The sequence below is a fragment of the Heterocephalus glaber genome, unplaced genomic scaffold (genome assembly GCF_053883595.1).
Source record: "Heterocephalus glaber isolate CG9 unplaced genomic scaffold, H.glaber_assembly_v1.0 deba00000331, whole genome shotgun sequence".
NCBI classification, from domain to species: Eukaryota; Metazoa; Chordata; class Mammalia; order Rodentia; family Bathyergidae; genus Heterocephalus; species Heterocephalus glaber.
In genome coordinates, this window is record NW_028258142.1 from 19,020,304 (window position 1) to 19,045,080 (window position 24,777).

General features: G+C 37.9%; 1 protein-coding gene across 2 annotated transcripts in view; it reads right to left on the bottom strand.

Annotated features, from left to right (window-relative positions):
- Positions 1 to 18,977, bottom strand: part of Phlpp1 (PH domain and leucine rich repeat protein phosphatase 1) — a 232,899-nt gene extending 213,922 nt beyond the window's left edge. For both annotated transcript variants that reach the window (XM_004858445.4, XM_021239231.2), the window contains exon 1: positions 17,361 to 18,977. In XM_004858445.4, coding sequence (XP_004858502.1) covers positions 17,361 to 18,789 — 1,429 coding nt within the window. In that variant the 5' untranslated portion in view covers positions 18,790 to 18,977. The remainder of the gene's footprint in view (positions 1 to 17,360) is intronic.
- Positions 18,978 to 24,777: the final 5,800 nt, after the last annotated feature.

A 24,777-nucleotide genomic window follows, 5' to 3' on the forward strand; every position in this document is an offset into this window, starting at 1 on the left:
GATTATATGATACAAACAAAACACCTGGGAATCTTGTTAAAATCCTGACATTCAGTAACAATGAGGTGGAGCCTGAGAATCTGTGTTTCTAACACTCCTGGGAGAATTCATGATGCCAGTTCAGACCACATGTCAAGGAGCAAGGAGCCACACAATGTGTCCTGGAATAAATGCCTAGCATGCAGTCTACAGCAGGGCCAGATGACCATGGGTCAGAAACTTCTTAAGAACAGGCTTCTAAGCTAGGTAAGTTATTTGACTAGATAGCCTCTGGTCCCTTTGGATGCTAAGATTCTATGCCTTCTCTGGGATATCCATGAGGTCATCCCCCATTTTACACCAGAAAAGCCTACTCTAGTGTTACACTTCAATTACTGCATTCACCAGTTTTGACTAGTACTGTACTACCTACAAACTATCTAGTTTATTAGTGTATTCCAGTTACACAAATGATTTGAAAAGACACAGAAGATACTAGGCAAGAGGTAAGTACAAATGTGCACGTCAAAGTACTTCAGAGATAAATAAGCCCTACTACTTCCCTCTATCAGTATTATCTGTATACCAGCTGGGTCAATCTATCAGTTTATTATAAAGAGGGCTGTCAACTGTTGTTTTGTTTTGACTGAGGGTGGGGTATTACATAGACCTACAGAAGCAAGAACCAATGGCAGCTCCCAATTCTCTATTAGCAGATATAAACTGATTTAGGATATAAAACAAAGCATCCTGACCATACAAACTACAATTCCTACTCTCTGGAATGGACTTTTGTGTGCCTTCTTTAGAAAGACATTATCCTCTTACAGAACTTTAGTCATTATGTACTTAGAATTCTGGTAAAAACACTAAGACCTGGTTAGTTATAGAACAAGGGATCAATGAGCTTCTGCTTTACAATCACAAGGGCCAGTAACTATTCTCCTCATGATTACATTACTGTTAACATTTCTGTTAATATCATCACTCATGAAAATCAGCTTGTCAGGTGTTGATACTGTTCTTAAGAGTTAATTGAAGTCTCTGTAAAAAATTTTCACAGAGAGCAAATAGATGGTGGAAGATGCACACTGGCAGGTAATTAGCCTGAATGCTGATTAGTTTGAATTGTAAGTATTTTCATTTGCATTAGAAGCATGACTTATTCAGACAAGATCTGAAATTTTCTGTTTCGGAGGACTCGACTTACGAACTCGGTTGGTTCCCGAGGGCTGGTTGTAATTCAAGTTCATTATAAGTCAATACAGCTGAGATCTGATGTTTACGTGGGTTCATGCTACAGATAACAAGAGGAGGAATGAGGTCCATTAACTAATCCAAGTTGTAGCTCAGGTTGGCCTTGAGTTCATTGAGATCCTCCTGCCTCAGCCTCTCTTAAGTGCTGGGATGACAGGTGTCCATCACTACAACCGGTCCAAAATGAAGCTTTTCCCAGGGTTTTCATCCACATTACTACATGTGATAATAGTTCACAGAACTATGTGCCATCTAAATAAGACAAAAATACTTCATAATAGTTCATTAGTAAAGACTTCCCATGTGTAGTACAGGCTTTAAAGCCATGGATAAAAAAGCTAATAAATTATTTTTGCATATATAAACACTTAAGTTTTATTTCTTCCTACTGAACACAAGGTTAAAAAACTCTTTCATCCATGAAGATCCAGAAAGTAATGTTCAAGATTTTTAAAAAATATGCCCAAGTCATGAAATGCATTAATTCACCATTAATTCTTTCAAGTTTGACATTAATGTGGGTCTACATACAACACTAAAGTACATACCTTCAGAATATAAAAACAGTGTTTCCCATAAATCTCATAAATGCATAAAAAACAAAATGTCATAGGCCTTAAAAAAAGACGAGAATGCCTTTTGGTTTATTATAGGCCCACTGCCAGGCTTCAGGGCAACATCAACACATGCACACTTGCATTTTCTTTACCAAAAAACAAAATTAATAGGGCCGGAGATTTAGCTCAGTGGTTCCACCCCCTGCCTCTCAAGCTAAGGACCCGAGTTCGATCCCCAGTACCAAAAAAAACAAAAAAAAGCAAAATTAATAGATGCTTAACCCAAAACTTGGATACACATTATATCAAATGGTACCCAAAATAATTTGGATAAAAAAAGCCTAGGTGTCTATGAAAGTTCTTGGCAAGCTTTGAAGATTAAACTGGAAGGATTAACCCTAAACACAATCTAACTGGATCTTGAACCAGAAATATATGGTTGCTTCTAAGACAATTCAGGATCTCAGAATTAAGGCAACAGTTTATTCCTGCTGAACCTTCAAGGACTCAAGCTATCTAAGGATGCATATAGTAAAGATCAGAGCCTCAGCTACTTTTAGTAACCTATAAATCTTATATAAATGTTATATAAATGTTGTTGCACCTCCATTAGAACACTTTTCACCTTTTTATTGTAATGTTAGCTTGCTTGTTTCCCAAAGCATGCCTGCAAATCTGTATTTCAAGGAATCCAAGATAATTCATATTAGTCACCTTTGAATCAAAAGTATCTTTGACATAGTAGGTACTCATACGAATAAATGAAGAAAAGTGAATAGTCTTCCAGTAACTGAGCATCTATGCTCAACAAAGGTATCCCACTTTCCTTAATGAGCCCTAATTAATTCTAATTAACATGTGGCAATTTTCTATTGCTAAAAATAATAAAGCCACATTACATTTATACAACATTTCAGTTTACAAAGCACCTCCACATATATCATCAAATCTGAACTTGATAAAATTCCCTCAAACAGACTTTTTAAAAATTATCTTTTGTCCCGTTGTAATGAGACTGAGGAAGTAATAAAAGATCTCACCATCAAGAAAAGCAGGCCAAGTCAAACATCTTCAGTCCCTTCATTAGTGTTCTTTCCACCTTAGAAAAAAGCGGCAACATATATCCCAAAGTGACTAGAGCTTGGTTTATAACACTAATACTGTGATCCGAGGTACTTTCATTATTTCATTGATCCTCTCAACAACACTGTAGGGCAGGAAGGGATTACATCTATCTACAGAGCAAGAAAGGATGAAGGAGACCTCTGGACTCAGTGGAATAGCCAGAACTCAAACCCAAAATCTTAACTAGTTTATTAGTCTCTGCTTCACAAATGCTGATGTGCCCAAATAAGACCACAGATCTATCTGCTAAATTCTCTTGATTAAGTAAGTCAGAGAGAGTTAGTCACTCACTAGTTAACTCTGGCATCAAATGCCTAGACTTGAATTCTGCCTCTGCCTTGCTCGCTATACAAATCCAAACAAGTTACCAAACTATTCAGTTGTAATCTGTAATAATGGGAAGATAACAATATCTATTTCACAGAATTGTTTTGAAGATTAAATTAATATTTATCAAGCACTTAAAAGTGTTTAGCACATAGGATGATATGTTTGCTAAGTAACAAAATACTACACAATCTCTTGCACATTACATACAATACAAGCATGCTGAGGCAGCTTAATTCTTTTGCACTTGTTTCTCCAAATTAATAAAAAAAGACCTCTTATATGTCACTGTGGAAGAAATGTTATTTGCACATTCCTAAATATGTCTGGCAACTCCATGTTTTATTTCACTTAGTATCTCAGAGCCATGGGTTGGAGATTTTCCCTTTAAGTGCTAATGTACTCAAATCTAAAATCTACACCAACAAAGGTAATTTGAAACCTTGGTAATTCAACTAAAAGCCTGAATAAGAGAAACCTAGTTCTCCATCAAACAATCATAAAGCCACAAAACCCAACAGTAATACAAATTTGTGTCCTGTGGTCACCTAATAATTAAGAACTGGTCACTAGACCATAAAAGGCTCCTTACCAGATGTGGTTAAGTGTTCTAATTTGAATTTTCCGTATTTGACATCCATTACTTTACTCTTTCCCTATCCCCACTAAAAATTATTTCACTTTTTCTGGGAATTCACATACTTAACAGCACTAAAGCACTATAGGTACCATGGGAACATTGGCCACAGTATAACAATGTTCTGCTATCTCAAATCAGAGATTCTTCAACTTACATTCTTATAATCAAGAATTATCAGTTCATGACTGACAACACACAGAAGCTCCTTTACAAGTCAACCAAAGAAAACCTCAATGTAGCACTGGCAGAGTCTACTGATTTCAATGTGCATGTTAACCTTTCTTTTTCTGTATTCAAAAGATAAACCACATGTGTTTCAGTGACCTGCAGGGTAGTGCTAGAATTTCTCCAGAAGGTATTTCCTCAGCATAAATTAGCAGCTAAGCTTTCCACCTACCATAAGACAAACTTTTTTTCAAAGAGTAAAAATTTGGAAAATGAGAATCATGTTAAAACTATATTTTTAATATGTAAGGAAAAACAACAGCAGTATTTTGTATTTCAGCAGCACCTTCATTCCCATCCTAGTCACTTTGAAATGACAAAAAAATCCACAGGAACATATGTATTCCTGATAAATCCATGAATTGTCATGCTAAAAGTAATGGTGACATAAGAAACTAGGAAGTAAAAAAGAAATGTACTAGCTAAAAAGCTAAAGATCACTTCCTCTCTCCTTATTTTCCTCATCAAATCTAAAATAGTTATTAAATCCATATTACTCTGTATCATAGATTTTAATCCCTTGCCTACCAGTTTAAAAAAATCTGAGGAAAAATGGCATTTTATTTCAGTGACGAAAACAATCATCCAATTAAAAATGTGGGAACAACCTTAACTTGCCTATTCTCTATCTTAACATAGATTCAAATTTTATGCACAGAAAATAAAACTATACTCAACAAATGGGACTGTATCAAATTAAAAAGTTACTGCACAGCAACAAAGTGAACAAATAATAGCCTATAGAATGAAGAAAATGTGTGCCAATTATTCTTCTGACAAATGATTAATATTTAAACTACGCAAGGAACTCAAACACAACACCAAAGCCGAGCATGGTGGCACACATCTGTAGTCCCAGCACTCACACCCAGGAGGCTGAAGCAGGAGAATCCCCAAGAGTTCAAGGCCAGCCAGAACAACACAGTGAGTTCAAGGCTAGCTTGAACTACATACGAAGATCCTGTCTTTAAAAAAAAAAAAAATTTTTTTTAATGGCCCAATCAATAAATAGGCACATGAACTGGATAGATACTCCTCAAAAAAGTACAAGTGGCCAATAAGTGTACGAAAAAAATGTTCAACATCTTTAGCCATTAGTAAAATACAAACCAAAATTACCCTGAGATTCCATCTAACCCCAGCCAGAATGGCTATCATCAAGAGATGGAGGTAGGGGGGAGAGAAGGGAGGGAAAGGAGATGAAAAAGGAATTAAGATGTGTTATGTGCATGTACCAACTCCACACAAGGAGCTAAACACTGTGTACTGCAAATATGTACAAAAAGAAAAAAGACAACCAAGAGATGGCTGAAGGGGGAGAAAGAGAAGAGAAAGGGAATGAAAAAAGGAATTAAAATGAATTATATACATGTATTAATTCCCCACAAGGAATATAAATATTATGTGCTACAAACATACACTAATTTTTAAAAAGAAAACAAAAAATAATAAATGTTGTAGAGGATGCAAGGTGGGGAGGAGGAGGACAATCTTTCTATAGGGTGCGTGGGAATTAGTACACCCACTATGAAAAAGGTATAGAGGTTCTTGAAAAACTAAAAATAGAACTACCATATGACCCAGAGGAACTGAAGTCAGTTTGCTATAGGGATACTGTATGTGCATATCCATGTATACTGCAGCACAATTCACAACAGACAAGACATGGAATCAGCCTAGGTGCCCATTAACAGTTGAACAGATAAAGGAAAAATGGTGTACTACATAATGTAATATTATTCAGCCATAAAGAATAAAATTGTGTCACTTGCAAGAAAATGGAGGGCACTGGAGGGATCATGTTATGGAAAATAAGCCTCAGAAAGACAAGTATCATGTTTTCCCTAATATGAAGAATCTAAAAAAAAAAAAAAGAATGAAAGCAGAAGGACAACTATCATTAGAGAAGAGGAATAGAATAAACAAATGTAAGATGAGGGTAAAGATAGAATCAATATACTCAAAATATATGTATGCATGAAAAAACTACATTGAAACCCAGAATGCTATAAAATTAATAGGTACTAATAAAAATATCAAAAAAACAGTAAAATAACAGAAAATAAGAGAAAAAAAATTGTTTTAATTTTGGGAAAAGGGAGACCTTCCTAAGGATGGCACAGACTCAGTTTTAGTGACTTGAAAAACAAAACTAGTTTTCCAAAATATAGCTTTCAAAAAGATCTATAAACCAGTAAGGAAAAAAAAGTCCAAAGAAAGACACGTGGGCAAGAGATATGAACAGGCCATTCACAATAACTTACCAATAAATATGTGGAAAAAATGCTGAACAAAATTAAGAACTTCAAATTTTTCAGAGATTTTTGTCCCCAAAACTATTTACATCACCCATACTCTTTACGCATAAATACAACTACCATGTCCTATTACCTCCTACCTCAACATTCAATGGAGAACACAGGTTCTGTGCATAAGAAAGAGAATGAATCTTCCAAGTGTAGCAGTATTTATGCAGGGGAGTTCTTTGTTACTTAAGACTGAATGTCAGCTGCACCCCAGCCATACCAGCTCTCTGAGAGATCATCAAGAGAAATCTCTCTTCTGCTTCAGCATCTGGAGTACACATACAATATGCCAGATATACCCTTTTGTACTTGCGCACTTTTAAAAGTTCCTTTCCTCATATTGAAATGAACAGTAATCTCTGAGAAATTAACTGACTTAATAGGTTAACTTCTATATAAGGGAAACTAAACCTTTTGCATAAATGATTAAATTAAAATGGAAATAAATTAATGTTACAGGGAACCTCATAGTCCTAAAAATATCTGGAAATTTGTTTCCAGAGTTCACAAACTCTCTTTTTGTTAACAGGACCCCCTGAATCCATTTAGAGAAAGAGGGAAAATGAAAAAATTCAAAGTAGCATATTTCCTGATACAGACTTCCAAAATCAGCACACAACAAAGATACTTGAACAGAGTTGTTTTAATTTTTCATGTCTCACAGGTAGAACTGTGAATATGTACTAGAATAATAAGCTATGAGCAATGAATTGTGGGATAACATTTAAAAATTAAAATACAATGAATACTGAATCTTTTTAATGCATATGTGTTTGGATGGGAATTTTTAAACATCTATTCTTAAATTTTTCTCCCAATTAATTTAGTTCACTGATTTCTTTTCCAACATTTCCCTTCTAACAATTTTACCTTCAAAGTACTAGACAAACTAACATTGACTTTCTACCACTGTACCTCTCCTCAGCACACTGTCAAAAGTTCTATCATAGGGCCGTGGATTTAGCTCAGTGGTTCCACCACTTGCCTCGCAAGCACAAGGTCCCAAGTTCCATCTCCAGTACCAAAAAAAAAAAAAAGTTCTATCATAAATCCCCCAAAGAGCAGCATCACTGAAGAAATCTAACTTCCTCTGTACAATGAAAATATCCAGCTGTTCCACCAGAAGCTCCCCCCTATCTGTCACAGTGATATGCAACCACTCAAAAGTACCGATTAGAGTGAAAAGAAACTAGATAAACTTTTAAGTAATAGAGAAACCACCAAATGTGTGAGGCACACAAATTTTAACTTTCATTTTGAATAATAAATATGAAGATCATTCAAGCACAATAAGTTTACAAGTTCAAGTGTGGGAAAACTGGGCACATAATCAAAATCCTGGGTTCTGAGGCTGTACAGCTTAGGGTAGAGCACTTGCCTAGCACATGTAAAGCCTGGGTTGGATTCCAACAACAGAAACAAAACAAAAATTAAAATTTAAAAAAAAAACTTGGATGCTTTTCTTAATTCTAAGATTTACTCAATCAATGATCTAGGATCACACACTTAAACTTCTATGAGCATACTTTCCTTATCTATAAAAATACAGTACAGATGTTGGGCTAAATGATCACAGGGGTCTAAAATCAAAACAGTGCAAAGATTTCATTTTCTTTAAGTGTTTCTTCTCTTGGTTCTAGGCACCAGTAGAGAGAGACACAGCTGACTGTGAGTTAAAGTCAATTAAGCAGCACATTTTGCACATTTGGATTCCTCTAAAACAGTTAGTACAGTAAACTATAAAGTGGATCATGAAGATAATTTAAGCCAATTTAAGAAAAGACTTTTTAAAAAGGACTATTAAATTCATCTCGAACACACTGAATTCTACTTTGGAGAATAGAACTGGCAAAGACAGGGTAAATCAAATATTACATATTTTTACATTTCAATCTCTACCAAAAAAAGGTCTGCTTTGGTTGCAATCCTCAGGCTGTTTTGTGTATATTAGGTCCAACACCCCTTCCCCATAAAAAAAGATTGGATTCAATCATTTAAAAACACACACAGAGGTCTTAAAAGAATTTAAAACTACAATTTTCAAACCTCTTCTAAAAAAACATGCTGTATAGTGGAGCCTCAGAACAATGGAAAAGATCTTACACTTGTTCTACTCCAACTCTATTCTTCTACAGATGAGGCAATCAAAGCTAGGGAGAGTTAAAATGAATACTTAACATCATATCAAGTTTCCCAACTCTTAGATTAGTTTCTGTAGAATATAGTACATTTTCTTTCACTTATATGATAAGATAAAAGGGTTCAAAATCTTTCCCAAAGTTCTACCTTTTGAAGAAAAAAAAATTACACTCAACCACAAGATGTAGCTCCAACCCTAAGGTACCATAAAGACAACTCTCAAAATACATGGATGGGAACAAAAAACTAATTCCTTAGGAATACACGGCAAAGGCCAAAATTCAGATAATAATTAAATATGCAATGAAAACAAGTACAGATCATACTTTCTTTCACTATGCCTGGTATTTGAAAAGAAAGCTCCAACATTTGAATATATTATTAACTGAGGCAGGTATATGAAAAGATTCATTCTTTTACTGCTCTTCATCTGATACGAGTCAGAATAAATAGCAACAAACACAAAAATCTTCTTGCTTGATAAGAATGTGGAAAATAACAAGAAAAAAGTTATATCAAACTATATCAAACTTCACATTTCTAAATAGATTTTTCTCTCACTACTGAAACAGTCCAAAAGTAAATTATTTTTAAATTTTATTCAATCTTTCAACTGGATGCTGGAAATAAGACTAATTTACTTTTAATCAAGCTTCATTTTAAAAGTATAGTCAAGAAAGAATAGGTCTTTACTGGAGCTGAGAGTATGCCTCAGTGGTACAATGCCTGCTAGCATTCATGACATTCTGGGTTTGATCCCTGAACTGCAAAAATAAAATAATATAAAATAAAATAAAATTGCAAAAGAATACACAATAAATGGAAAACTGGAAAAAAAAATTTCTCATTTTCTATTTTATAGCATTCCATTAGTAATAGATTATATGAATCTCTCTATTAAGTTCCTCATAAAAACCAAAAAGCTCAATGTATGACAAATTTGTTTTAGAGTTGAAATAAGGAGGTAAATTTGTTCTTCAGCATTCATTACAGGTAAAGATATGCAACTTTGTCTCTAAAAAATTATTTACAGTAAAGTAATAACATTAATAATTGTCTCTCCTACTTTTATGTGGTGTAAATTACAACCTGCTTGGAGATGCTATAGAAGAAAAACTGCTTTCAATATTTATGTCTAATTAGAAAAATAAGGAGGCAATATATAATGGTAATAAATAAAGTAACACTGAAGCCTAAAAAAAAAAAACGTATATGCCAGGGCTGAGGATTTAGCTCAGTGGTTCCCGCGCCGGCCTCGTAAGCACAAGGTCCCGAGTTAAATCCCCAGTACCAAAAAAAAAAAAAGTTTATGCCAAAAATTCTGAATATTTCTTGTTTGCCTTTGCTAAAGTATTGATACTTGTAAACTTATAAAACATAAAAATAAAGAATTTCACTCAGGGCCTTCACATTGAGCTACAACCTCAGTCCTTTTTTAAATTTTGAGACAGGGTCTCGATAGGTTGCCCAGGATGGGCTCAAATTTGTGATCCTCCTGCCTCAGCCTCCTTATAGAGTGCTGAGATTACAGGTGTGTACTACCACCCCTGGCTTGCCCAGTTTTTAACACAACATCTAGCTCCCAAATACAGAGACCACTAGAGTGACATCTCAAAAAGACACTTTATTCTATCATTACATACATCTTATATTTTTTAAATCTCAACTATAAAAATATAACAGGGAAAAAATTATTTCAGTATGAATACGGCATTATGGGATGATTATGCTTTGCCACATTTAACACACAGAACAGCACACTATGCCAACTCATAGTAACACAACAAAACATTTTGCCTCTAAAATTAAATTATAATTTTTCATTAATCAATAACTATTATTACGCTTGATAAAAAGTACAGTATCACACAACTTGAAAGGCCTACTTCAGTTAACCAAATACCCTAAAGTTCTTAAATCAATGTATCATTAATATCTATTCTTTCCAGATCCTTAAGTTTCAATTTATCAAATCTTTCTAAATACAAGAGCTGAAGTTGCGTATAAATCCAGTCAGTCACATGGTCTTAAGTTATAAATACTTAATGTGTCCAAAGACTCCACATGACCAATTTTCTTTTAATTACACTATCTTTAGAAAACCAAAGGTAAGTATAAAGAAGGGTTTGCTCTAGAAGTACAATGACATAGGCCACATTTAAAACCCTTCATTACTACTGTTCCACCAGATGTATGTGATTAAGGAGGCAGAGTGGGTTCTAGAAGGTGAGATTTTACAGAAATAAATAGGGCCAGGGATTTAACTCTGGCACTGCGCCTGCCTCGCAAAACCAAGGTCCTGAGTTCGATCCCCGTTACCAAAAAAAAGGCTTTATTTTCCCAGTCTGTTTCAGATATTTTGATAACATCTCTTCCTCTTTTTCAATGTCAGGTGTCTTTAAAGGAATGGTTTTTATGAGGATCTCTCTACTTTCACAATGTAACTAAACCCTTTTCCTGTCCAGATAGACCAGCACATAACAAAATCATTAAATCTAGGATGCCTCATTTGACATGTCTCGCTAAATTCATCTCAAAGTTGAGATAAGAGATGCCTTTGAGAAAAGAGGGAGCTGCTCACTCTAAGAAAACTTAGAATTGCTCTCAAAGTCCACAAGTTCACTCAAGTGAAACAGAAGATATTAATAGTACATGGCACATCCAAAATCTCCTGCCATGGGAGAAATGCCTCTGTGTCTGTATGTGTGTTTAACATATCCCTGGGGATTCAAACAGGATGGAAGGCTGAATGAAGAATAGGACACACAACACCAGCTGCTCAACAAAATTCCACAAATTCAATTCAACAAATGTTAAAAATGCCAAATATTGTATGGTTATACCATATATGATGTCAGTAAATGTTATATTGCTAATGAAAGCTAAATTCAGGCTTCAAAGAAGAGAATGAAAAATAACAAATACATCTAACACAAAAAAAAATAACCATCACTTCTGGATAACTAATGATTTAAGACAATGAACTTAACAATCTTTTTCTTTTTTTCCCAGGGATGCGTATTGAACCCAGGGCCTCCTTTATGCTAAGCATGTGCTCAACCACTGAGTTTCAGACCTAGCCTCAACTTGACAATCTTTCAGCAAGAAAAAGACAATTTTCAACCTGAATGTTTACACAAACTCATTCACACCCATCTCCTCTCACTACCAGTATTTTAATGAGTACGTAACACACACTGATTTAAGAATAAGTTATGATGAAAATGAGTGTGAAGAACTTACTCTCAACTGTATGGTAACACATGAATTATAAAAATGTTACAAGAGCACAGTAATACCAATAAAGCACTATTATCAATGTATATGTAACTTGATTTTAAAATAAAGATAAATATGATCTTTTATGATGGCTATTTTCAGTACTTTACCTTTCAAAGGACATCAAATAATCACAGCTCCACTCTCAAAAGTTATCCATTTTTCAAGTGAAGTGTTAATTCCTTACTTCCCAATGAAGATTTATAGTTTAACAAATGAGAATTGCTTAAATACTAGAATAAAGACTTGTATAGTGTTGAGGCTGTAACTCAGTGGTAGAATGCTTGCCTAGCATGTGTGAGGCCCTGGATTCAATCCCTTGTATGGAAAAAAAAAATTATTTAAACTTTACTTCAGTTCAATTTTAACATAGTATCACTATTTGCAACAAAATATTTAGAAACATTAGTACTTTCTAAGGGCCCGGGATTTAGCTCAGCAGTACCTCACCTGCCTTGCAAGTACAAGGTTCTGAATTCGATCCCCAGTACCAAAAAAAAGTTTGAACATTAGTACTTTCTGCATTATCTACTATTTGCCACTCTCAGTTCTGTACATTTTAATGGTAACATGATAAAAACAGAATATCCACATTTTACAAGAAATACTCAGAACGAGAAGATATCACTTCATTATCAACAAACAGTATTTTTTTGAATACTTCCAACCAAGTGAAAAATTCTAAGTATAAATGAAATTCACCATTGATTCATGGAAAGTGAGATGAATTGCAAGACAGAATATCCCAGCTCTATTCTTGGCTCTACCAAGGACAGAAAAAAACCACAAAAACCAGCAAAAGTCAAATCTCCCTGTACATCAGTTTCTCCTTCTGAAAAGAGGACTGACACCAACTCCTCCCTAATAATGTTTTTGACAAGTCAAATGAGGTAACTTATATGAAACCTCTGTAAGATTTTGAAGATAAAATTCAAAGTTTTATAGATATTATCAAACTATAATTACAAAAAAAAGCATGTAATTTACATTTAAAAAGATAAAAATAAAACTATAAAAACAACAATAATAAATTTGAACTCTTTGTACTTAAAAGGCCTGTTCAAGCACACGCTGGGGTCATGTGTTCAAATCATGTTACTCAATACTGCTGTAATTATAGTAATAAGAACCTGCCTGTCAATATTACAGCTTAATGCTAAACCAGCCCTTCTTGGTTTCCATGTAGGAAACCATGTAAGGGTTGATCATTCCCAGAAGAAAATAAGACAAGATATATGAGAGGGTTAAGAAGATTGTCTCCCCAGCAATCCCAAGGAGTTCCATGTAAAAACATCTTGCCCAAGGGTCACTAGGCACCCTGTGTGTGCTCTTCATTCTGTCAACATCCTTTCTCATTATTACAGTTTGAACTGAAATAGCTAGACTATACTAGACCTGAAAGGTGGTAGAGTCGAAAAATATAATTTAATACTGCTCTTGCTCAATAACAGACTTCCCAGAGAATCCAAAACATAAGCTCATTCGTGTTTAGGAATCCATATTTCTTAGTGTCAGGCCATCTAAGGTCTTGAATTTTTTTAACTTAAAGTTACTCTTTCAGACAAAATTTAAGATGTATTATTTTTAAAGGAAATTAAATGCTAACATAATTAGCATACTTCAGACAAATAACTTCTTCAAATAAAACCATTTTTATATTTTCCCATATTTTAAAACAGCTAAGAGAATGGTTGCATGATAGGTACAATAACAATTTTCAAACTTAGGTTTTCATTAACCCTGTAATTAGATAGCACTTCTACTTTATTAAAGACTTTGATTTTCTTTTACCCAAATAAATATTCAACTATTTACAACAACCACAAATGGCTTTGAAAGCCTTTAAAGAATAACCTGAGTCAGGTTATAAATACTAAAATTTAATTGAAAGTTGACCTTCAAGAGAATTAAAGTTCTATGCTGGACAAGAGTGTCTTTAAAAGAAGCTGACCTGATAAAGAGTAAGCATATCTGCCCTTGTTCCCCACCTTAAGGAGAAAGCATTGTATCTTCTCCATTTATACAAGGCGTTCTTGCTGGAAGTATGGAGTACATGTCATTAATTTGTTGAGAAGTTTCTGTTCTACTTCTAGTCTCCTGATAGCTTTTACCATGAACAGCTGTAGAATTTAGTCCAATACTTTTTCTCCAACTACTGACAGGATCATATGGCTTTTCCCTTTCCTCTGTTTAAATGATGACTTTTGGGGGTGGATCTTCCAATGCTGAACCAACACTGCCATCCCTATAACAAAACCACTTTCTACACCCTGCCAGATCTGACTTCTAATAGTTTGTTTTGTTAAACAAATTTCTATCTATGTTCATACTTTTTTCTTCTATTATCTTTATCCAGTTTTAGGATTAACACACCGTTGATTTCCTAAAATGAGGGGAGAAGTGTTCCTTCTTTTTTCTGCTTTAATTGTTTGATATAATTGATCAGTTAAAATGTTTATGAGCCTGCTGTTGTCATTTAGGTAGGTTTTCAAGCTAGGAATATACTTTCTTTAATAGGTGTTATTCAAATTTTATATTTCCTCCAGAGTTAGTTTCATTAATTTGTCTTCCAAGTTACTTCTTAGAAGTTGTCAAATTTATTTCAAAAAAGATTTTTGTAATATGCTTTCTATATCCTTTTAAATTCTGTAAAATCTGTGGTAATGTCTTCTAGATCTTAATATTGTAATTTAAAAAATGTATAATTGATATTGTGTAACAGGAAGAAAAGTCTAAAAGAGCAGGGGAATTGGGAGGGGTAGGGGAAGGAAAAAAAGGGAAAGGAAAAAATATGAGAAGAGGAAAAAAATGGAAACAAGGTCTTTGCAAATAGGGAAGGGTGGAAGGGGTGAAGGGAGGGCAAGGGAAGGGGAAAAAAAATAAGAACCAAGAGATTCACGTAACAGTACAAGATCCCAATGATGAATGTAACTGTATTTTATACCTAAAATGTACCAATAATGTTAATGGGGGGAAAAAAAAGTAGCTGACCAGATAAACCAGATAGGAAAGAATGAGCTCAATTTAAATACAGGAAAATATTCAAAAGGCCTCAAAAGCAACTTCCCTTGTAATCCTTAGCTCCATTCACACATAAAAAAAAGACATGCAGTAATAAATTTAAAAATAATTTATATTAAAAAATCATAAAAACAAATAAGGTAAAGAATTTTCCAACACCATTTTAAAGGGAGTCAGCTAAAAAAACATTAATTACTCTCTTCCTAGAAAAAGAATTAACTACCCCAAAAAAAACACTCTCCTTTGGGGTGTCAGATATTCAGTGGCATACAGAGGTGATTTCTAAGAATTGCTTCAGCCTGGTACAAGACCTTTACTATATGTGAAATCCTGGCAATGTTCTGGTGAGATCACCTTAGAGTAAGGCCTTTTTGTTCATCAATAACAAAACTTCCTTGCAAAAGTTCAATTGGATTCATTATATGCTAAATTTTGTTCTATGGCAAATGAGTATCAGCACAGAGACATCTGGTATATTAATTTAGGCTTAAAATAAAAAATTAGACGTCTTGCAACAAGCACCTTCTTTCTAGAACACTTGTACACTGGTTAATATTTAAGAACACACTGGATACTATGTGTGGCATCCCCACTTTATTAGCTGTGTTTATGAGCATATACACAGAGACTTATACATATTATGTCATGCACACAGAAATAAGGCAATAAGTTCAGAGTAACAATTACTGCTTTTTATAAACATTAAAACAAAAAGATTAAAGAGGCCACACCAGAAATCTAAGATTTAACCAGGAAAGGACTTGTCACTTTTACAATGAGATGAGTTAGAAAAACAAAAACACTGCTACTCACTTAGAATATTTTAGACACTCTTGAGAAGACAATCAAAGAAAATCAAAGATATAATTTCACAACTGTTGTCAGCCAAAACCATCCCATGGACATTTATCAGGATCGGCATATCTAATCATAAATAAGGGATGCAGAGCTCCTTCCGTATTAAAATATGCTCAGATAGTTTATTTCACATATCTTGTTTTACATATACTTCCCGCCATGTAGTTAGTTTCTAGTTATAAGGGCACTTCTTACTGTCATGCTAACAAAATAAATATTCTCCTTCCAAGTGTGAAAGTCATGTTTCATAAAATAATATTTTACAAATTATATGAGCCATGGGACAAAAGGATACAGTAGTTGCTCCAACATTTAAGAAAAAGAGTCGCCCATTTTCTAGACCAAAAACTTAAAAGGTGTATCACTTAGCTGAAATATTCTCTTCACATACTGTAAATTCAATTGTATTATGACTTGGTTTTCTTTGTAAGGCAAAGATTCATCAGAAATCTACTTAAGAATTTCAGAAAAACTTCAATAAAACTTAGAAGAACATTTCACGGGGGTTGCTATATTTCAATGTGAGAGTAAAGATTTCTTCATTCAAAGTAACTAACCTAGTAGAACACAAGTTAAAGCAAAACATACTAAATCTGAAAGAACAGATACAGATTAATGGAGTTGCTAGTATGATTTCCACCATGATTTTCCACACTTAATTCTCCTGACTAAATTCCTCTACGCTAACTTAAGAAATTTCTTTATCACTAAGAACTTAATTCTTCCAGGCAGAAGAGGAAAAGGATGCAAACAATTTATAAAGCTCAAATAGAATAACCAGTATCTATCAACCTAAATTAGTCCCAGCCGAAGTCTTTGGCCAAAAGAGAAACATTACATTAGTCATTCCTACTCAAGAACTTGATCTGGTACTGAGAAAAAGACTGCAGAGGACTTTGGGTCACATTTGAAGAGATAGTAAACACTTATATTCTTATTATGAACCCTACTGCAAGTCCTATGCCCAGTGTCAGTTCTGAAGAAACAGGCAAAACCATTTTTGAGGTAAGTCTCAAACTTGGAGAGGAAACTGAAATAAAGCAAAAAAGTGCTGGGGAAAAATATCACTAAAAACAAGATCTTGTCAGGTACCTAATGAGAACTCCGTGGGTAAGTATGGCAGAGTAGCACAAACAAGGGCATAAGCTGACAAGGAACAAGCCCATGGTGGCAAAGACTGTACTTACAGTCTATGAATGGTAAAGTGGGGAAAACCTTATGTAAAGAGGGTATTCTACAACATTTTTGTTGGTCATTTTCCTTTCTTGGTATCGTGGACACGTGACAGTTTACCTGCAAGCCCAAACTGCCTAAAACTGAACAAGCCCAAACCGGAGCAGACACACTAAGAAAGCACCTTTATTGTTAAATGTGCTTTCAGGAGTATGCATCTGCTTCCTGTACTTCCTGGTGATTCAGCCACCTCCTCACCTCTCTCTCCAACCCCTGAGCACTGGAGACCGACCGAAACGCAAGATTTAAAGATTGCTCGATTTAGTACAGTACTTACACGGATTGTATGTGAAAGCTAAAAAGAACATCAAAGGCACCGGGAACTGCCTTTATTCGTGGGCTGGGCATGTGAATCATTTCTCAGTCCCTGCCAGTGCTGGAACCCACATGTCAACGTGCACAGGGTTTTCTTACCTGCATAGAAGCGGATAAGGCAGCCAATCTCTGAGTCCATGCCTTCTTCCTGCACCCTCCACAGCTCCCCAAATCCTAGTTGGAAGAGGTAATCATTTTGGATCTGCAATGGCTTCTCGTCCGCCTCCAGGCGCCGGGTGGTCTCTCCGTGGAGCTGCATGTATAGGGTGGGCGGCAGAGGTCCCTTCTCCAAGGTCCCTTTGCTCCTCCCGGGGATCAATAGGGCCCCCCCCAGGGCTGCCGCTGCCGCCTTCTGCCTAGGCCCTTCGCGATCCGCCCCGTCCCGGCAGTCGACGCCCCCAGAGGCTGTCTGCTGCGGCCGAGGCTGGGCAGCCGTCGGGGAGGGCGGCCGGGACTGCGCGGCGCGGCCGGAGCAGCGGGGCTGGCCGGGGTTGGCCTCAAGGTCCTCCGAAGACGAGGAACCGCTGCCACTGCTGTAGGGGTCCAGCCGGTCAGACACGCTCTCGGCGCTGGGGCTCAGGCTGAAGCTCTCGGAGTCAGAGACCACACCGTCGAGACGCCGCGGGGCGCCGGGCGGGGAGGCAGCACCCCCCGGGCGCGGCTCCCCGGGACTAGAGTCAGAGGGCGCGGGGCTGGCGCGGGGGCCGCCGGCTGGCAGCGGCAGGTCAGCGGGGGGCGCGCGTGGAGGGCCCCCGACGGCGCCCGAGTCTCGGCATTCAGGGGGCTCGAGCCGAGGCCCAGCGGCTGTGGGCCTGGGCCCCTGGCCCAGCACCTTCACCACGCCGCCGCCTTTGTGGCCCAGCTGCAGGAGGCGGGCGGCAACCTCGCCGGCCGTGGTGTCCAGCGTGCAGAGCACCGGGCGCAGGCACGTTGAAGCCATGTGGCGGTCGAAGATGTGCACACAGCCCCGCTGGAGCTGGTGTCTCACCCAGTCCCGGTCCGACGGCTGCAGCTGCAGCAGCTGCCTGTGCTTCTGGAGCAGCGTCTTCCTGTCCAAGCTCCGGGTGCAGAGCGATGCCGAGGCCGAGCAGGAGGCGGGGAGGCCGGTGGCGCTCGGGCTGTTCGAGGAGGCAGCCGAGGAGGACAACGACGACGAGGACGACGACGAGACGGCGGCGGCCGCGGACAAATTTCTCTTCAGCCGCCCTCTTCTCAGCAGGAGGGAGTTGGCGCCGCTGCCGGCCGCGGACACCGGAGCAGCCGCGCCAGCGGTGGGCTGGGGCGCCCCGCGCCGCCTCCTGCGCCCCGTGCCCCCAGCCCTGCCGGGCAGCGGCCCCGGCGGCGCCTCGCTGGGGGCCTCTTCCCGCGCCCCGCCGCTCCCGCAGCTCGCAGCCGCCGGGGTCAGCGCCAGCTCCGGACTCTGTCCGCCCCCGGCCGCCGCCGCTGCCGCCGCCACCGCCGGAGCTCGGTCCTCCCCGGAGCCTGGGTAGGGGAGTCGCTGCGCCGGGGCCGCGGCGGCGGGCTCCATTGCAGTGGGGCTTCTCGTTTCCCCCCCAGCTCCGGAGGCAGTGAGCTGAGAGGGAGAAGGTAAGGCGAAGGTGGGATACGGCAGCGGCGCCGCGCTGAAAAGGGAAAAGCCAATGGCGTTCGGCGCGGCCGTTCCAGGGGATTATGTGGCAATTCGGAGCATTCCGTCGGTGTCTTGGGGTCCCATCCCGCGCGCCCGCCTTACGGCCACCGCCCCTCCCCCCCGTGAGGGCTCCCCAGCGGCAGGCCCCGCCCGCTCCCCCCGCCTCACGCCAGCTAGCCAGCCGCGAATCCTGCCTCATTGAATATTAATCACGCGCGGGGAGTGGGAAGGCGGGTGGCGGGCGGGAGCTCCGCGCGGGCCTCATGAATATGCATAGCTCGAAGGACGGCATTCCAGGGGGGAGTGGGAAGAGCCGGAAGACGGTGGGAGGTGGGGCCTCAGGGTAAACAAACGTGACGTGTGCGTACGGGGGCGGGGTAGGGCCGTTTCCCGGGAGATTCCTGACCAGGCTCGGGAAGGGCGGTGGAGAGCGGGGAGGGGGGTGCGCGATGCACCCTGGGAGTTGTGGTGCTCTTCAGGGGACGGACATGCCCGAGGGACGCTTGACGGACTACAAGCCCCAGCAATCCTGAGGTTCTGCTCCTCCTTTCCGCCTGCCGCTGGGCAGTGGCCGGGGGTATTGTGCCCTCTGCTGTTGAACTCTGTGTGGGGGAATGTTCTTCATAAACTTGTACCTTAGTAGGCTACTGTGCTGGCCAGAGTACTTTTATTTTCCCTACTAATTGAAAGTAAGGGCCGTCAGGGACTTTAAACAGTACGGAAGATACAAATACCCTCTGCACCGCAGGCTCAGTAGCAATCAGTGTGGGCTCTCCTGACTTCTTTCGTACTTTTTCAACGCCCGGGAAGACAGGCAGTGTCTGGAATTCTAATTTAAATGATTAAATGTACTTGGTGGAAATGGCTCAACCCTCAACCCACGCGCTCCCTCTCCTGTGAGGAGAAAAACAGCAAAGGAACTGGGGTCTCGTTTCCCCCTTATCTTGAAGTATGAAGTAGTTTAATGACGCAGAAAGCCGTATAAGAATGTTAGAATGGAGACATAGTGGGATGCAAGATGGGCAGCTTGTAGATGTTTTAAAAGTCTTCCCTGTTTTTTTCTTCCGGTATTCGGAAAAAGTTATTTTTTACTGCTACAGTGTTTATGGTCTGAAAAAGTTGCTTTCTTCTTTTTCTTCGTCAGTTGAAGTAATGTTGGCTGGAGTAGAGCAGTTTACTAAAAATTATTTACTAAACATTTTTAATTAAATACTATTCTCCTTGATTGCTTTATAAATGTGTATCTTTACATGTGAGACTTTTAAATAGTTGCAGCTGCATACTATCCAGGACCTGCTTTAACTTCAATAAAGTTTCTTAACTTGGGTGCGAGGAAAGAGAAAAAGAGATCAACTGGAACTTGTAGTAAGGAAAGTTGTACTTAGGTTAACCACAGAACATGGAAGAGAAATGGAGAAAACCACGAGGACAAAAAAATTAAATATTTTTCACTGATACTTGAAATTTCTGAAAATGATTTTCTGTGTTTTTCTTTGAAAGTCTTACCCCTTGGGTTCGTGAAATCAATTTTTATTTCACTTAGAAATCAACCACAATATTGAATATTAGGGAGATTGCAAGTTCCCATAAGAGAGTTATGTATTCAAGTCGATTAATTTAAAAAATAATTATAAAAATATGTCACTGTGTCACAGCAATTTAATAATTTAAAAAACAACATTCAATGAGTGAGACAGAAGTACAGAAGGGGAAAATGCAAATTGCTAAGGATACAGACAAAAAACAAAGGAAATTAACCTAGTTTAGGAAATCGGAGAATAGAGAACGAACTTCGAATACAATTTTCTAGAGTGAAAGAAAATGACTGTTTGTTGATGGATAAATGGGAGAGACTGAGAAAGAGAGAAAATGATATTGAGGATAAATTTCAGCTGCACTAATTCATGAGTAGTCTTGAATAGTCCTTAACATTATTAGTTCTAGAAATGGAAAGAATATTTTAACTTAATAAGATTAAAAGCAAAACACATGTTAAATTAGTACTAAATTAGTACTAAAACACCTCTGTATATTCAGTAGTTCCTTAGTTGGTTTCCTACAAAGCCTCTTTAATTTTTGCTATATTAAGAAATGTGTATTAACTCCCGTATATCTAATTTCTAGAATTATATTTTAGCTAATGTAACAAGCTCTATGTAAGTTTCTTGTAATCAAAAATTCAGTCACCACTAGCTAAATGTCCATTAACATCCTTTCTTAAAAACTTATAGTACTGAATTTAATCTGCATTTGATTCCTGTCATCTAGCTTTATACAGCTACCACAGCTCTGCCTTTTTATCCTCTAAGAATTTTGCTTATTCTTTGAAGGTATTTATAATCAAAACATATTCAGAAATTTTTTGAAGAAAGGGCAATGCTTAAAAAATTTAGTGTCCAGGGCTGGGGATTTAGCTCAGTGGCGCCCCACCTGCCTGGCAGGCACAAGGTCCTGAGTTCCATGGCCGGTACCAAAAAAAAAAAATTTAGAGTCCGAAATATTGGAGTAAGGAGGGGTTAGGGAAGCATTATACATGTACTCCTGGCAGATAGGAAGTTGGTTTCATGGATACCTGTAATCAAATTTGGGGGTTGAGGTGGATAATAAAGAGAGTTAAAGTATCTCCACGAAAAGAGAAAGGATGCCTGCTGCGCAAGCGCAAGGACGCGAGTTCGATCCCCGGTATCAAAAAAAAGAGAGAGAGAAAGGAACTATATTCAAACCTTACCCAAAAATGGGTTTGGGGGTAAAGAATACAATTTTTCCAGATTTCAAGCATAGAATCTATAATCTGAAAGATGGCATATTCTGTTACATTCAGGATAATAAAAATCAGAGTGGAGAGAACAGCAGCAGGATAGAGGTCCAGAATACAAATCCTTCATGACATTAACTAAACTTGGGGGCTGAGAGGAGAAAAAGAGGGGGGAGACCTTAAAGACAGTCTCTTAACACTACATCAACCAGAACCTTGTAATTGAAATAAATTGATAAAAGGCAATGAAACTTTCACTCAGTGCTTGCTAGTGTTAGGGAATATCATCCAGACCATCTGTGCAAACCCATACTATACGGTTTCTGTGAACAAGAAAAGGATTTTGATAAAAGGCAAATATTTTTTCAGCTACCCATGAAATAGCGTCTTCTCCCACTTAAAAAGTAAAGTGGGGAATATGCCAGTATCCTAAAACCATGTTAGTCCCTGCCCCTGAGCAAAAGTGTTCCACACATACAACCTAATACTGTGCCACATTTCTGACAAGCCACACTTATCAAAGAATCACATCTCCAAATGCTAAAAGATAATCCTGAAAAGAAACATCAGATGTAACGGTTCTAAACTCTGATGCCAACTTAAAATATTTTCACAGCTAAATTTAGAGAAACAACATAAATTTCAATTTACTGTCAGTTTACTCTCTGCTCTGTGATTTATAACTGACTCACTGTGTTCTGCATCTAGGTTAATCCTGTTTTCATCCTTAAATTTAAGATAAAAGAAACCATCTTTGGAATTTTTTTCTAGTATAAGCAGTTGGAATTTTAATAGAGGCATGAATTGATAGCTGGGATGGTTTCGGTCTGAATTGTTAAGGGCTCAGCTGTGTCCAGAAATAAACTCAGAAAGATGCAATATACAGTGTAATACATTTAGTACATTATGAACAAGGGATCTAATTATAGTTCCACATTTTTATATCCCTTGAGCTACTAGTGGTTTACCATGCCTAAATTGCTCACTGTTTACTCATTCTTTTTTACTATGAGGGACCCATTTAGTAAATTACTGTTCTAGTGCACTAAATGGGCCCCAGGTGGCCAAACTGAATTAATATGTCCCCTGTTCACTGGCAGGATAAAACCTTATGGTCTTTCTAAAATTTTACCCCTCCCCATAAAACTTACCATTTGAATTCTATCAAGAGCTTAGATTGGCACTTTCATCTTAGGTAGTATAATTTAAAGATATGGCTTAATGGCATTTCAAATTTTAGTGTACCCTTTTTAATTCCATAATTCTTTATGTTTTTCTTCTTACATCCTGCCTCACTAACATAAACAGATGTTCTGTATATCACAACAATGAAGTTTTAGACCAGAAATATAGGCCATGTAGACCCAACACCTCCTCCTAACAATGTAAATTACTGGGAACATTCATTCAACAAGTATTTATAAAACTTTTATGTAAAGATATCATTCACCTTAAGTAAATAGTATAAACCAAAATACCTGCCCTGATGAAGGTTATTGTGTATAGGCATTGCCCTTTGTTTTAAAAAACCTTCAGCTAAAATCAACCTACTCTCTTCTTTTTGCCTTGTTTTAGGTAAATTGAATATATGAAAACCTAGAGATGTAAATTATACATGAATATAAATATTTCTTCCAAAGTATTATTTATTCTTTCCCTTAAAAATGAGCTCATCATACAATTGTTTTAAATACTCTGATAATATTAATACATTAATTTTAAAAAATTGATATACATTCAGCTTTTTCAAAACATATTTTGGGTTCTAAATGTTCCAAGCACCAAATATCTCTTTCCACCAAGATTCTCATTTAATAAATATCCTTCCCATATCAACTCAAAGCCTTTCTTCCGATTCTTCCAGGACTAAAAACAAGAGAGTATTCTCCAGGTATGATGCCGCATACTTATAATCATTTATTCCCTGAAGAAGCAGCCTGGGTATTCTCTTTTTTGCCCCACAGGGAGAGATATGTATAGGAGATACCATCAGTCCATAAGCATCTTGCCTTTCCCCTTCTACCTTCTGCCACATCTAGTGGTCTAGACCCCTCAGTATATTTCCAAGAGCTGACATAACAAAGTGGCTCAAAATAACAGAATTATATTCCTTTACAGTTCTGGAGACCAGAAATCCAAAATTAAAATGTTGGCTGGTCCACTTTCTCTCAAGTCTCTCTGGATAGAATCTTTCCTTGCCTTTTCCAGCTTCTGCTTGGCATCACTCTAATCACTGCCTTCTGGTTTCTGTTGTCATATGGCCTTTTCCTGTGTATCAGTGCATCTGTGTCCAAATTATTCTTGCCTTACAAGGCCACCAGTCACTGGATCAGAGCCCACCATGATCTGTCATAAACTCGTAATTGTATCTGCAGACACTTTGTTTCCTAAGGTTATAGGTAGATGTGACCCAGCATTTCAACACAATATACTAGATGCAAAACACAACAAACTTTAAGACTGTGCAGATTAGTAAAAATCCACTCACTCACCCACATAATAGGCTTACTTTTTACTGACTCATTTAAATATTTATTGATTCTTCGTTATATGCCAAGCACTATACTAGGAACTGAGTACGGTATATAATGGTAAAATTATCACAAACACTGCCCTCCAAAAAATGCCCAAAATGTTTTAAAATATAAATAACATGACATTAAAAACACATTTAACATATAAAAGGAAAGAAAGACAAATCTCAGCATTAAAGGAAGTCCTTTCACATTGATCAAACTTTTTATTTTGTGTTTTGTTTTCTCCTGTTACTACAGATTGAAAAAAAAATGCCACAATGGACCAGTACCAGATTTCAGAGCGGCCTTTGAGAATCATAGTGCTAGAACTTCCAAGGAGTGGTTGTTTCTTGTACCCTGCCATCCTATAGCCAGTAACAGATGGTTATAGTGAATGGAGAGTGTGTCTTTCAAGAATTTAACAATTTACAGCCATCTGTTGTGATATGTATCAAAATATTATGAAACATGACCGCTACACCACCGCCACATTCATAAGTGTGATCTTGCCATATCTCTGCCATATCTCTGTTGTAAAAAAGAGATCCCCCAAAAATTAAGCAGAGGGACTCACACTGGAATGGGTACATTAATATATTGGATAGAATAGTGGTG